Below are 14792 nucleotides of genomic sequence, written 5' to 3' on the forward strand. Positions count from 1 at the left end.
CTATCTTCTTCGTTTTCCACTTCCAACTTGAGAGATACCAAATCTCTTCCCCAGCTTTCTAAAAAATTTGGTCATGTTGTTATCAGTTGTTCTTGGCTTTGGTGTATCAGTGATTCTCTGACTCTTTGCTTTTGGAATTTCAGTAATCTCTATTTGCTGCCTCGTTGCTTTTGGAATTTCAATCTCTGTTTTCTGCCTCTTTGCAATGGGAATTTCAGTCATCTCTATTTGCTGCCCCGTTGCTTTTGGAATTTCAATCTCTGTTTTCTGCCTCTTTGCTTTTGGAATTTCAGTGTCCTTGTTCCCTTCATCCGCGATCACTATTACTTTGCTCTCGGCCCTCTTGCGTTTAAGTAAATTGACAACACCTTCAAGAGCATGATCAGCATCATGACCATCACCCCCATTTCGCATAAGCTCCTCGCAAACCTCTGCAGGGGTGATGTTTGTGCTCTGCATCAAACCTTCAATTTCTTGACACAGGTGATGTTCCCTGGTGTCCTGAATGCCGAGGTAGTTTGAGGCTAAGGTCTCAAACCCTCTTGGAGTGCAATACGACATATTAATGTGCATGTCCATTCGACCCGGCCTCAACAATGCAGGGTCTATCCGCTCCTTGTGGTTGGTGGTGAACACGATAATCCTCTCATCTCCACACCCTGACCAGAGACCATCGACAATATTCAGTAGACCAGAGAGCGTAAATTTGGCTTCGGAAACCATAAGCTTCTTCTCTGCTGATTCCCGGTTTACGGATCCCTTGCTGCAATCAATATCCTCAAACACCACAATAGAACGATTTGTAGTAGACATCAAGGCTTTCCTCAACTCGTCATTGCTGGAAATACTTGTTAGTTCCAAGTCGTAAACATTAAAACGGAGATGATTAGCCATGGCTGCAACCAAGCTGGACTTTCCGGTACCGGGTGGACCATACAACAAGTAACCTCTCTTCCAAGGTTTGCCTACTCTCTTATAGAACTCCCTCCCCTTGACAAACTTGTCCAAATCCTCTATGATCATCCTCTTCAACTCCGGCTCCATCGCTATTGTCTCAAAAGTAGCAGGGTGTTCAAGATCTAGGCAACTCCAATTGCCACGAGTAGTAGCGGTGTTGTGAATGGAACGTTTAACGTTGTAACTATAAAACTTCAGACCCTTGTCTGCAGCCTGAGCCAACACATAAGGGATGTACGAGTCCATCACCTTGTCTTTGTATTTCTTGTGGAATGTTAGCTCAATGCGGGGACGCTGATCAGTACTGTGGTGATGGTCTTCACCATCGCCACATTCCTGGTCATCATCGGAAGGGAAGATCATGCGCCACTTCACTTTAATGTTTTCGAAAGTGTCGTTGATTTCTTGAGAGGTGGTAACAGCAAGTCTGGGGGTCTTTTGGTCAGGTGTTTTGGTGGTTTGGAAAACTAGGGTTTTCGGACTGATCTTGAAGGTGAGGTAGACCTCAGCAGCATCATAGAGTTGGTTACGCTGAGCCGTTACGGATGAGGAGCGGCGTTGGCCACAACTGTCGATGAGGAGAGTTATGTGATTAGCTTCAGAGTCTAGGAGGTGGTTGATGCTTGATTTTAAGCATTTGAATGATGCCTGAAGCATGAACACGTAACCAGCATAGGGGGCATAGGCCGAGAAAAAGGATGACATTGTTGTGGGCATCAATGCTTGCAAATTCTGATAAGCCATCTTCGACAGCCTTTGCTTAGGGAACAGGGCGATGCTTTTGGTTTGTTAATAACTCTACAGATGGAGAAGGCCGATGTTTATATTGAGAAATCGGCTAGGAAACAAAAACCGAAAAGAACACAAATTTAAATGAAATAAGGACTGCCTGGTTGTGGAGTCTTAATTATACAAGTCAAGTTGAAGTATCTTATGAAATTCTACATAACAAACGGATTAATGAAGTCTATAAATTAGCTCAACTAAGCTCTCTTTGATCATTTTCCCCCTTTCGGCATTAACCAATCCTGATCAATCATACAGTTTAACAGAAACTCGAGTGATTTGCCATGGGTCAATTTGAATAAGATGTTGGGAGATACTCTCATCTTCCTCTCCAGTCTCTATTTTGCTTAGAGCTCGTTTTTTGAAAGATGATTTCTAACTTATAAAGTCTTACAAGAGATCTTTAGTCTGGTTCAGTCTCAAAAAAGTTTGGCCAATGTTTTTGAATTCTTTACATTGAAGTGTTGGTGATGGTAAGAGGATATCTTTTTGGCAAGATAATTGGTTGGGTGAGCCTTTTGCTACTAGTGTTGGAGTAAGTGGCTCTATTCCACTTCATGCTAAGATGAATGATGTTATTGTTGATTCTCATTGGGTTCTCCCAGCAGATTTTATTTTTTCATTCTCTCAAGCAGCAGAAAAAATTGAACGCGTTGCTCTGCCTGATGCAGACACATCTGACTCTCTTTTATGGCCGCACTCCTTCTCAAGAATTTTGATGATGCTTTACAACGGCGAGGTTTTTCACTTCCATCTCGTTGCTCCTTTTGTGGAAGTCATGCAAAATCGGGTACACATCTTCTTTTACATTGTTCTGAAATTGTGGCTTTATGGAAATGGGTTTGCCTTCTATTTTCTCATTCATTCTCGCCTTGGGGTACCATTGATGAAGTGTTTAATGGTGTTGGTGTTTCAGCGTTCCCAAAACCTAAACGTCAACTTTAGTTTCTAGTCTCTTGTAATCTAATTTGGTTTATTTAGATCACTAGAAATCTGGTGCGTTTCGAAGGTAAGATTTTTAATATGTTGGAAGCCCAACGTCATCTTTTGGAATTGTTCAGAGAGTCTGCTTTGCATTCTTTTCATCATTTTAAGAAGCATCACGAGATGTCTATTTTTTCTATTCTTGGTATCTCACAACTGTGTGCCAATGCTACCAGCTTCATCCCGCGCTGAGGGTTTGCTATTTGATAGGGTTTTTATATCTATGTTTTTGCATGTGTAGGTGTACACATGCCGGATTGAGATTTTATTTATCCTCTTTGTTGGAATTTATCAGACATAGGAGATCAGGTTTTTTTGCCAAAAAAAAAAAAGACTTGTACATATATGTGTTAATATGATGCTTCCCACGCACACAGTCTTACTAATTAACAATGTTTAATTACGTTTCAAGAAAAAAAAGTTTGATTAAATTAACTAATAATTGAAGCCATACGGGTATGGGGTTGTTGGTACATGCATGAGAGAGATCTTGGTTTAAGATTGTATTCCTTATTAATCTTCTTCAATCTATATCCATCGACCATAAAGAAAATTTGTTGGCGTGAATTCGGCCAGGATTCACGGCCCGTGATTCCTTCCATGAATCACGGAGTAATTAGTGGTAGAATTAGCTTATATAATCAAGTAGAACCTGTGTATGAATTATTAAGCAATAGTAATAATCTTTCAACTTGGTATCAGAGCCTCCGTGTTCTGTTTTTTTTTTCTGGGTATTTTTCCCGTTTTTTTTCGGCCGGTTACACCGCTGCCTCCTCCCCTCCGGCGCTCCCTCACCGCTGCCTTCCGGCGCTCCCCGACGTCGCCGTTCACCTGAGCCAAGCCCGACGTCGCCGTTCACCTGAGCCAAGCCCGACGTCGCCGTTCACCTGAGCCAAGCCCGACGTCGCCGTTCACCTGAGCCAAGCCCGACGTCGCCGTTCACCTGAGCCAAGCCCGACGTCGCCGAACTCCTCTGCTGCTCTCCGACGCAGCTCGACCCGACGTCGTCCTCTCTCCGCCGCTCTTGCTCTCTCCGCCGCTGCTGCTGTCTCCCCGCCCCGACGTCGCTTGCCGCTCCTCAGTCGCCGGTGCTATCATCCCCCTACCCGGAAGTACTATGTCATTATGGATGTTACCTTTTTTTAGAACATGAGTTATTTTACCTCTTCTGATACTGCTCTTCAGTGGGAGAATTCATATTTTGAAGAGCTGTATCATGGAGAAGGGGAGACAAGTAAGCCAGTCGATATGGTAACAGGTTCTGTTGAGATTACCAATGTGACAGCTACACAGGCACCACCGGAGGTCGTCACTCGAGAGATTCAAGCACCAGAAGATGATAACACAACTCCCCCTCATGTCTCCCATACAACTGTTTATACCCCTGACCAATGCTCTTCTGGTACAGAAGATCACTCATATGAGGTTAGTCATAGTAGACAATATGTTTTGCCAAATAGGTCTACTCTGGGGCAACCAACAAAACAATATGAACCTACCCTTCAGACTAAAGCCAAGTATCATTTGGCAAATTTTATATCTACCAAAAGATTATATAAGTCATATGAGTCATTTGTGAATCAAATATCTACTGTATCAGTACCTAACAAAGTGCAGGATGCATTGGGAGATCGAAAATGGAGGAAAGCAATGGAGGAAGAGATGGAAGCATTACAAAAGAACAATACTTGGGAGCTTGTACCTCCACCATATGGCAAGAAGACTGTAGGATGTCGTTGGGTGTTTATAGTGAAGCATAATCCAGATGGGTCAGTAAGCCGGTATAAAGCACGACTAGTAGCAAAGGGGTTCACCCAAACATATGGCATAGACTATGATAAGACATTTGCACCTGTTACAAAAATAAATATTATTTGGGTATTGCTCTCTGTCGTTGCTAACTTGAACTGGCCACTTAGGCAGTTTGATGTTAAAAATGCATTCCTTCATGGAGAACTAACAGAGGAAGTATACATGAATCTTCCGCCTGGATATGTGGCCACTTCTCCAACTACCTCTGTATGCAAATTGAGAAAGTCTTTATATGGTCTTAAACAGTCACCTCGTGCTTGGTTTGGAAGATTCTCACAATTCATGAGGAAAATTGGCTACAAACAGAGTAATTCAGACCACACGTTATTTCTCAAACATCAACAACAAAAGGTAACAACCTTAATTATATATGTTGATGATATGGTAGTTACTGGGAATGATACTGTTGAGGTGGATAGATTACATAAACAGCTTGCCAAAGAGTTTGAGATGAATGATCTAGGTACACTCAAGTACTTCTTAGGCATTGAAGTAGCCCGGGAAAATGAAGGTATCTATCTTTGTCAGAGGAAGTACATTCTTGATCTTCTAACAAAGACAAGTATGTTGGACTGCACTCCCATTGATACTCCTATTGAGCAGAACCATCGGTTAGCAGAGTACCTAGATCAAGTCCCTACTGAAAAAACTCGTTATCAGAGGCTAGTTAGACGCCTAATTTATCTATCACATACCAGACCAGATGTTGCGTATGCAGTGAGTGTAGTGAGTCAGTTCATACATAATCCCAGTGAGGACCACATGGATGCTGTTGTAAGGAGTTTGAGGTACTTAAAATCAGCTCCGGGGGAGAGGAGTAATGTTCTCTAATCACAATAATATCCTCGAAATTTGTGGCTTCACAGATGCAGACTAGGCTGGAAATATCACAGATCGGAGATCCACATCAGGGTACTTTACCTTTGTTGGGGGTAATCTTGTTACATGGAAGAGTAAGAAACAAAATGTGGTAGCACGATCTAGTGCTGAAGCAGAATACAGAGGTATGGCTCAGGGAGTGTGCGAATTGTATGGCTTAGAAGTTTGCTACAAGATTTGGGTATTAAGCCTAAATGTGCTATGCATATGTACTGTGACAACAAGGCAGCCATTGATATTTCTCATAATCATGTGCAACATGATCGTACAAAACATGTGGAGGTTGATCGTCACTTTATAAAAGAGAAGCTAGACGCGAAGATCATCAGTTTTCATTTTGTTTCTACAGAAGAGCAACTTGCCGATATGCTCGCAAAAGGAGTGTCTAAAAAGACCTTTTATGATTCACTTAGCAAGTTGGGCATGGTTGATATGTATGCACCAACTTGGGGGGAGTGTCGGCGTGAATTCGGTCGGGAATCACGGCTCGTGATTCCCTCCGTGAATCACAGAGTAATTAGTGGAAGAATAGTGATAGAATTAGTCTATATAATCAAGTAGAACCTGTGTATGAATTATTAAGCAATAGCAATAATATTTCAACTAAACTCAATTCAGAGGACCATATATATGCGAGTCTTTTAAAGTAAACGATCGAAGTAGAAGAATACATGCAAGACTAATATGTATCAGGAGCATTGTCATTGTCCGAACTGGAACAATACTCACGTTTTTGTTCATGATATTTGGGAACTTGCCACATCATCCAACGTCTTTCTTCTTTATTCTCTGTCACCTCTTCTCTCTCAGACTTCTTACGTCTGAGGAAATTGACAACGCCTTGAAGAGCAACATCAGCATCATCACTCTTCATTAGCTCCTCAGCGACCTCTGCAGGTGTCACATCTGTCGTCTCCATCAAGCCTTCAACTTCATCACACAGTGGATGGGAGTCGCTTTCTTGAATGCCAAGGTAGTTAGAGGCCAAGGTTTTGAACCCCCTCGGAGTACAATATGGCAAGTGAATGTGCAAGTCCATTCGACCAGGGCGCAACAACGCAGGGTCTAGCATAAGCTAATGGTTGGTTGTGAACACTATGATTCTCTCGTCTCCACAGCTAGACCACAAACCATCTATGAAGTTCAGTAATCCGGACAGTGTTATCTGCAACAAAGATATCAGAACATAGCACATTAATTATATCATTCAAACATTCATTAGGGCCTTTTGTTAATGGTATTTTAGAGCTTCAACATATTAGTAACTTTTTCAGCTTGCATTCTCTGTTGGTAGAACCCGGAATAAGGATCGAGGGGATTCAGTTCCACGTCCTGGGTTTGAAAATCCACGCTGCAATCGATATCCTCGATCACCAAGATTGAACGGTTAGTAGTAGATAGTAACACATTCCTCAATTGGGAGTTTCCACGGACAGAAGCAAGCTTCAAATCATAAACATCAAACTTGAGATAACTAGCCATGGCAGCAACCAAGCTGGATTTGCCGGTACCAGGTGGACCATGCCACAAGTAACCCCTTTTCCAAGACTTCCCAACCTTCCTATAAAAATTCTTCCTCCTCACAAACCTATTCAGATCCTCTATGATTGTTCTCTTCATCTCGGGCTCCATCGCCAACGTATCAAAAGTAGCTGGGTGCTCCATAATTATTGAACGCCATATACCCAACTCCATGCCATCACCACCACCATTATAAACATAGTCTCCATTACCACGTCGGGTGTAAAGCTTCACAATGTTTTCCTTTTCTTTGATAGCTTTTGCCTGTTTGAGCACATATGGCAAATAAGACTCGATTACTTTTGCTGCACGCTCCTTGTCGAACGTCAGCTCAAAATGACACTTTTGCAGTTTTGCATACCCCCCGAATGACCTCCAGGGTAGTTGCTCTTGTTGGAAAGTTCGACGCACGAGTAAAGCCAGCTGAGTTTGATGTTTTTGAAGGTGTCTCCGACTTCTTGATCCTTTTCCATGGCAAGTTGGATGCTTTTCTGTCGAGGAGTTTTTCCGGCTTGGAGATGGTCATTGGAGGGACCAATCTTCGTTGGGACGTAGATTTCTGCAGCTTCAAAGACTTGGTTGTGTGGCAGGCCGGAATACTCATTGATTACCACGGTCAGGTGAGAGGGGAAAGAGTTTCAGATGTAGCGCGGGAAAATTGAGTACAAGTATGGTCGGACCTGCCTAGGGATGAGTTGATTTGCTATGGTGCGGGACAACATGATGAATCCAGCCAAGCATAGGCAGAGAACAAGGTTGAGGACATGGTTACTGCAGGAAACGTTGCTGTTGGAGATGTTTTCACCTTATATACAGATCTGAGAATCTATCTCAGGATCAGGGTATAAGGGTATCTTCATGTCCTTCCTAAGATTTCAGTTTTATGACACGCCACATTTATCAAGTAAATCTTTCGGGAGATTCATGGTCTCCAACACCAATTTGGTAGTAGATCTTCCAAAACATATTTTCAAGGATGACGGTACTATGGTAATAATTACTTCGCTAGTTTTAAGGATCACTTTACTAGAATTGGTTTGATCATTAATTCCCAGATACAGCTTCGTTTAGATTTTAAAACGCTACTTAGGTTTTTAGCGTGGAAATAACAAACAAAAAATGATTTAAGAAAAACTAGTATAACTGTCTCGGATTCACAAAAAAGAAGGCAATAATTGATAATACCCATTATCAAAAAGAAATGATAGAAATTAGAAAATGAAAATTGATTAGATCGGTCTTGTCTTCCATATAATTTTACACCTTTTCTCCTAAAAAGAACACATTCTCCCTAAACTAGGAAGCTCACTAAGACAAGACCCAGAAGCAGCAGTGTCACTAAAATGAACTCTGCATAAACTAAATCTCCAAGACATTATGTGATTTAAAATTCCAACAAAATTGAGGTTTATCATAACGAAAGCAGCTACTACTTCAGATAAGTAGATGCGACCCAGAGTAGCACATAAGTTATGAGTGAAGTTATCACCTCAAAACTCCTTAGTCCTTTAATGAAAGGTATCGGTGGAATCACAGCTACCATCAAGAAGGTTCCCAGTAGCCATGAAAAAACAAACGCTCCAACACTGCATCAAAGACAAAAAGATTATCCAATGTTTTAGACCGTTAATGACATGTTTAACTTAGAAAATAAAGACAACCCCAGTTTGGACAGAAGAGATGTGGTGATCATTATAAAATTGTTTAGCTGTACTCTGGAACATTATTGATAAACCTTGTATTGGGTCCTTACAAAAGCTGTTAAGCTTTCATGATGTTCTTACATAAGATTAACTTTGTCCTGAAATACTGAATGGAAGATTAACACGGAATCTACAGGACTTATTTACATACCTATAGAGAAAAGCTCGCCATTTACTCTGCAATCTTTCATGTATGAAATATATGGTGGCCAACAAAGAAATGGCCACTTGCAGGGTTGGACCTTCTTCCGTTGGGAATAGAAAAGTGAGGGCTGCGAGCACTAGAAAAGCAATGGAAGTTTTTACGATGAACTTTATGGCAGGAGTGCGGAACCTACTTCTCACAGCCTGCACAACACGGGACTGACTGACTGCCTTGAACTTTTTCTTATAGTCAATCCTCGGGTTCTTCCTAGCATAAAGCTGCTGGTAGATTATTGTGGTATGCGCTGATTCAATTGCTTCTACACTTGGTTCGTGACCTTGATATTGTTGGACAAGGAAGTTCCTTGCACTCTGAATTTCAGCATCAGAAGCCTCCCTGCTTATCCCAAGCCGTTTGTATGGGTCCGTCACATTAATCCTAGGAAAGATAGCTTTACTTGCAAAAAGATCGTTAAGAAGAGAAAATTCAGAGAGCTAAATGTGCCAGTTTAACAACAGTATCTAACATAAAAAATCAGCCAAATAATCATATATCAAGATAAAATCCATCATAACAGAAGTAAAGGAGTTCCTCAGTCATAAGACACCAAGAGTACCACGATTAACATAGGACGGGATAATTAAATAGTTTAAACTCACGAAAACTTAAGCTTTGGAATGTGCATCAACAGAAGGGCCAAACAGAATCATTCAGCACAACACAACAGTATATCAAGTTATCAACAAGAGAGCAAAATCACCCTAAATACAATAAGGCAAAAATTACCAGCAGGTTTTTTATCTGGCATATCACCAAAGGAAGCATCCATGGCACACTTGATCACATGAGCTCTCCTCACGTTCAACCTTTGAGTAACGCCAGCCCAATAACTCCTGCTTCCAATCCCAAACACAAAACACACAGAAATAAACCAAACAAGCAAAATGCAACAAACAAAGACCAATTTCGACAGAACAATAGCAGGAAAGAGCTCTACATTTCGACACGAAGGGGCACATTGTTCCCTGCGGGCTTCCAAGCACCAGGAGAGAGGATGGAAACTCTCCGGCACTGAGAAGCAGGAATGCCGAAGGGAACTTGAAAGTAGCATCTGGAGGGACTAACAGTTAGTCCCGCTACAGAACTCATCTCTGTGGAACAAAGTTAAACGAGCCAAAGTAAGGAAATTGCAAAATCAGTACGTCAGTATCATGAGAAAGTGAATTATGGGTGTTGGGGCAGTTGGCGGAGTTGATTCTATTGTTATTTGTTTTTTAAATCAATCTGGAGTTCACAGACTGGATAATAATCAAAAGCGAAAGAAATCATAGGGTCGAACAGAGAGAGAGAGAGAAGAGAAGAGGGTACCTGAAGAGAGATGGTGAAGAGAGAGCGCTAATGGGTTTTGGGGGCAGGCGTCGTCGTCTCCAATGGATATGAGAGAGACGCATAGAAAAGAGGAAGACCAACACTAGAACACTCTACTCTCTAGTGTAAACCCTCCTTTTGCTGCCAAAACCAAAGACGGTAACAACTCTACTTGATGTTTAGATTAATACCTTGAAGTTATTCATAAATATCAACTCCGTTGTAGTCTAGTTGGTCAGGATATTCGGCTCTCACCCGAAAGACCCGGGTTCAAGTCCCGGCAACGGAATATTTTTTCTTTTGGTAAATTTTTTTTTCTTTTAGACTTTGTATAAAGTACTGTATCATCAAAGACTTAAAAGGCAGGCACAGATCTAGGGATGGGCTATGGTTTGCTTAGTCCACCTCATTTTTTTTTGAGTGAAAAAATTAAGTATATATCAATTATTGATGTCCAAGAAAAATTGAGTTCATTTGTTCTGTTATTTCTGGGTTTATTTACTCTCTTTTTTCTGAGTGTATTTACTCTATTTTTTTAAGTTTCCATGTCAACACAAAGTACATATGATAATTCTTTTAACTTGAATTTAAGTCTTCTATCTTGTTCTAACAGGCGCAAGTTATCATTTCCATGTTGAAATTATCATTGTTCTGCTATGAAGTCCTTAAAGAAAATTTTTTTGCTTCGCCCTAACTTAGCACACTATTATTAAATCTTGGATCCCTCCCGGTTACAAAGTGCTCTAAATACTGATTTTATCAGTTAAACAAACATTACATTACAAATATCTCGGCATGCCTTATCTATGATTTTGCATCACTGCCTTACCAATGGAAAGAATTATAACTATTGCTCCAGTTCATCACATTAATCTTTTCGTCTTCAAGCTGAATCTACTGAAGTCATCAATTGGGACAGATTGCCATGCCAAACGATGAACAGGTGCAAATACAGGAGCTGGAGTTGCGGACAATGTGACACTGTATAAGTTGCTGCAACTTAGTTGCAAGAAGTAACTAAGCGATTGGCTGTATACCATCAACACAATGCATTATAGTAAACAAACTTCCATTAACATTTACAGAAACTACAAGGTCGGTAGTACGGATTAAACTGTACAAGTAACTACATAACTGTACATTTATTGACACTCCCTAGCATGTCTAGAAAGAGTGGCTGATGATTTCAGAAACTATGTAAATTCCAAGCCACTTCCATCCACCATCATCATCCCAACTGCCACAAGCAAAAATCATAACAAATCAATACACTTCTGAAGTAAGCTTCATAGATGATGCATCATATGGAATATAGAACATTGTAGAAGGAACGGATGATATTGCTTAGAAGAATGTGCAACATACCACACAATGTATCACCATCATGACTGAAAGAGCGTCACTGTTGCAATATAACCGTTCTTCATCACCTGCAAATATTAAGCATAATATTTCATTAACAATCTAATAAACAGCCGTACTGCCTAGTAAAATCAGCTAACAAGTCAATATACTACAAAGACTCGAAAGTTAACATAGAAAGTGATTGACGTGCTAACTTTGTTTTCTACGCTGGGGAATGGGTATTGACAACATAAACCAGATGAATTGAGTGCTCAACTCACCTCAAATGCAATGTTTTGATAACCATATACAAAAGTGGATCCAAACGGATTGCTTGTAGAACCTTGTGTCTGGATGGCAGCTCGCCCACAGTCCCCAAGAATTTCCTGCAAAGAATAATTTAGTTACTAATGTAGTCTCATTCATTTAAAATATCAAGGACAGATCCAAACATGGATATGAACAGGACTATGAGGAGGCAGTTTAATTTCAGGAAACAACAGAACAATACGCAAATGTAACTGCTTGAGATATGATAAGAACCTAGATCTCTCACCCTTCTTCATTGGGGCCAAGAAACAGATGAAGCGATCAGCAATGGATTCTTTTTTTCTTTTTCTTTTTTTCAGGGGATGGGGGACGGGGTTTAACCCCATGCACTTCACTATACCATTTCAAAACAGGGTGATGTAACATCATGCACTATGGTATAAAGATATCCAAATCAATTCACTCAATGATTCTAAGTTTTCTAACATTTCTTAGATACAAACAATTCTAGATAAAGTCACCTATAGTGAATGACAATTTTACCTTCACATGTTCCCACTTTGTGCTTGGTGTAATCCTATGTTTGCAGTTATTTACCTCCTGAAAAGACCCCCCAACTGCAAAATGAAAATATTGGTTATCACTATGAGTCGATAGGTCCAACAAGATTCTTCAAGAATATAGATTATGATAGAACTTACACTCTGAAGCAAAGATGACAAAGTTGCACTTTATATACGAATTGAAATCAGCATGACCAGGATAGTTTGTATGCAGAACAAACTTCTTGACTTTGTGAGTCTGAATACAAAAAAAATGAAGATCTGAGAACTTTTGAGAATAACCCATGCAAACGTATAACGCCACCTGAAGGAAAGTCAGTTACCTGTCCATCAAACAAAATGTCCAAACCACGCATAAAGTAATTGTAGAAGTAATCACCACACAGTGTTGTCCGTGGGCGAGGATCTGAGCCAGAATGAATAACCATTTGGTCTACCTATACACCCAACAGAATCACCAATAAGAAAAATGAAAAAATCTAAACTTAGCATGCTTAGACACCACATCAGCAATACCTGCTTTTGATGTATGCCACAAGGACGACCCAATTCAGTCCAAACATCCTGTAGAAAAGAGGTTACCATGAGGAAATGCATATAAATAACAAAAAAACAGCAACAAAAGATTCCAAGCAATAAGTTTATACAAAAGCTTAACTAATGCTTGCCTGAGGTGATGCACCAAAAGGAATGTTTTGGCCCCTAACAGAGAAGTGCAGTTCCTCTGCTAGCTGAATATAAACAATGGAATTAAATTAAAATCTCTATGATTCTGAGCCATTGTGCTATTGTCATACTCGAAATCTGAAATGAACCAGGGACGAGTGAGAAAGAGTCAAACCTTGACATGCACCTCTTCCATATAGACGCTGTCAATAGGTAATGGAGGAACGGAAGCCTTATCCATCAAGGATCCAACACCAACTTTTTTATCAGTAGAGCTATCGTATATGGATACACGGCAAGTAACTGGTGTTGTTCCATCGGGGAACTCTAGAGGTAGTTCAGCTTCCATAGTCCAAGAAAATAACATTAAGTAATTGGAACTTGCAAATTCTTTACAGCAAAAGAAGTAAACAACGTCAATGGAGTACCTTCTCTATCATGAACGCAATCTGTATACTGGCCCGGGATTGGAAAAGCAAAGGAAAGCCCCTACGCAGACATGGTTGGTAGAAGATTAGAAACACAAAACAGATTCCAGCTCGTAAGACAAACATGTGAGGAGATGTAAACACAATGAAAAATGAAGAAAAGGTATTTGATTACGTACTGGGTAAAACAGATTGTAAACACCTCTATCTTTATCATAAATTCCAGGAAATGTTGGCCCAAACAGGGCGTATACAGCAACAAAAGTTGCCAGAGTGGATGGCCCCCTTAAAAGTAGACATGAAGTTCAATCATATACATCATGCTAAATATAACTGTACACCCAAAGCAAGAAGAAAGTAACCCACCCAATCAAAGATGTGTGATATCGCATCTGAAGCCGCTTTATGTCAAAGATTTCAACAAGACGGAGCCTCTGTGACAAATGTTAGGTATTAATCTATTACGAGTTGCAAGGTCAAGAGTAAAAACATTCCCTACAGAGTATATATAAACTTCCAATGCACAAAGAAATCTAAACAAGCGCAAAAAGAAACCATATCAGAAGGCAAGTGAAAAGACAAAACCTGTGACCAAGGATCGAATCGCAGATGGAAACCATGATCAGGAAAGCTGATAACAATGTCCAACTTCAGAGGCTCCTGCACACAAACAATCGCAGTAACAAAACTTCACCACAGTTTATATATGCCTAAATTCATATAGAAATGACATATATATATATATATATATATATATATATATATACAACTTCAATAAACTGATCAAACCTCATCATAATACTTGACATGCACAACGTCATAGATGGTAGGCTGCTGCTCTATCTGCGCAAACGCTTCGCATATCGGCATTCCTGACACCACAAATATCAATCGCATCAGCTCCGAAACCTAGCTCAACTTTTAACCAATAACTTCAAATTCACATTTCTTGACAGAGAATTAAATCCAGCCTGAAATTAACTGCGATCGAAGGTAATTCCAATTCCAAGAAGCAATAATACTCACCGCCTAGGGTAAAATGAAACTAAATTGACGAGCGATAGGAGTAAAATGATATTACCGAGGGAGAAAGGACCGATTCCGAAGCCGGGACGAAGATCGAGGACGATGGCGCCCATGGCGGTGCCCTCGCAGCGTCGATGTGGCCTCTGCATCATAGTGTTTGGGGGAGGTCGGTTTAAGAATTAGGGAAGAAGAAAGAGATGAAGACGATGATGATGATGATGATGATGATGATAGAGTCCGTTAGTTTCGGGAATGAAACGCCACGGTGGGTGTTTGTTGAGTGTTTAAATACTCCCCCAAGGAATATGGCTTAGCTGTGAAAATTGCTCTAACCTCTTTG

At 40.5% G+C, this 14792-nt stretch overlaps 3 protein-coding genes, 1 non-coding gene and 1 pseudogene across 5 annotated transcripts; 1 reads left to right on the forward strand and 4 right to left on the reverse strand.

The window, feature by feature from the left end:
• LOC126800534 (AAA-ATPase At2g18193-like) lies at positions 1-1701 on the reverse strand. Its single transcript, XM_050527914.1, has one exon. It carries the CDS (start codon positions 1699-1701, stop codon positions 1-3), a length of 1701 nt encoding a protein of 566 aa, XP_050383871.1.
• Positions 1702-6097: 4396 nt separating this feature from the next.
• LOC126800542 (AAA-ATPase At2g18193-like) lies at positions 6098-7705 on the reverse strand (annotated as a pseudogene).
• A 445-nt stretch (positions 7706-8150) lies between these two features.
• Positions 8151-9936, reverse strand: LOC126793139 (protein CHAPERONE-LIKE PROTEIN OF POR1, chloroplastic). The gene is made up of 4 exons (XM_050519585.1): positions 9785-9936; positions 9574-9680; positions 8794-9238; positions 8151-8525 (listed from the first exon to the last, which is right to left on the reverse strand). The coding sequence occupies exons 1-4, from the start codon at positions 9934-9936 to the stop codon at positions 8369-8371; spliced, it is 861 nt and encodes a 286-aa protein (XP_050375542.1). The 3' UTR covers positions 8151-8368.
• A 435-nt stretch (positions 9937-10371) lies between these two features.
• Positions 10372-10444, forward strand: TRNAE-CUC (transfer RNA glutamic acid (anticodon CUC)). The gene has a single exon. It is a non-coding gene; the product is annotated as a tRNA-Glu (tRNA).
• A 763-nt stretch (positions 10445-11207) lies between these two features.
• On the reverse strand, positions 11208-14720 carry LOC126793091 (PHAF1 protein At3g51130). Of its 2 annotated transcripts, XM_050519523.1 has the most exons (15): positions 14508-14716; positions 14216-14298; positions 14012-14086; positions 13793-13860; positions 13606-13711; positions 13427-13487; positions 13174-13340; positions 13001-13063; positions 12849-12896; positions 12656-12769; positions 12471-12570; positions 12313-12386; positions 11781-11885; positions 11521-11585; positions 11208-11392 (listed from the first exon to the last, which is right to left on the reverse strand). In XM_050519523.1, the coding sequence occupies exons 1-14, from the start codon at positions 14602-14604 to the stop codon at positions 11538-11540; spliced, it is 1209 nt and encodes a 402-aa protein (XP_050375480.1). In that variant the 5' UTR covers positions 14605-14716; the 3' UTR covers positions 11208-11392; positions 11521-11537. The 2 variants fall into 2 exon arrangements, with proteins under 2 accessions (XP_050375480.1, XP_050375488.1); XM_050519531.1 differs by lacking the exons at positions 11208-11392; positions 11521-11585; positions 11781-11885 and adding an exon at positions 12052-12163 and having other exon boundaries at positions 14508-14720.
• Positions 14721-14792: the final 72 nt, after the last annotated feature.

Source organism: Argentina anserina, chromosome 1, assembly GCF_933775445.1.
Source record: "Argentina anserina chromosome 1, drPotAnse1.1, whole genome shotgun sequence".
Taxonomy (NCBI): Eukaryota; Viridiplantae; Streptophyta; class Magnoliopsida; order Rosales; family Rosaceae; genus Argentina; species Argentina anserina.

Coding starts and splice junctions, on each gene's coding strand:
- LOC126800534 (XM_050527914.1), bottom strand. CDS start 1,701: ATGGCTTATCAGAATTTGCAAGCATTGATGCCCACAACAATGTCATCC.
- LOC126793139 (XM_050519585.1), bottom strand. CDS start 9,936: ATGAGTTCTGTAGCGGGACTAACTGTTAGTCCCTCCAGATGCTACTTT. Junction 9,681..9,784: donor GTGCCCCTTCGTGTCGAAAT/GTAGAGCTCTTT, acceptor GATTGGAAGCAG/GAGTTATTGGGCTGGCGTTA. Junction 8,526..8,793: donor TGGCGAGCTTTTCTCTATAG/GTATGTAAATAA, acceptor TCTTTGATGCAG/TGTTGGAGCGTTTGTTTTTT.
- LOC126793091 (XM_050519523.1), bottom strand. CDS start 14,604: ATGATGCAGAGGCCACATCGACGCTGCGAGGGCACCGCCATGGGCGCC. Junction 12,571..12,655: donor ACATTTTGTTTGATGGACAG/GTAACTGACTTT, acceptor TTTTGTATTCAG/ACTCACAAAGTCAAGAAGTT. Junction 12,387..12,470: donor TGTCATCTTTGCTTCAGAGT/GTAAGTTCTATC, acceptor TTCATTTTGCAG/TTGGGGGGTCTTTTCAGGAG.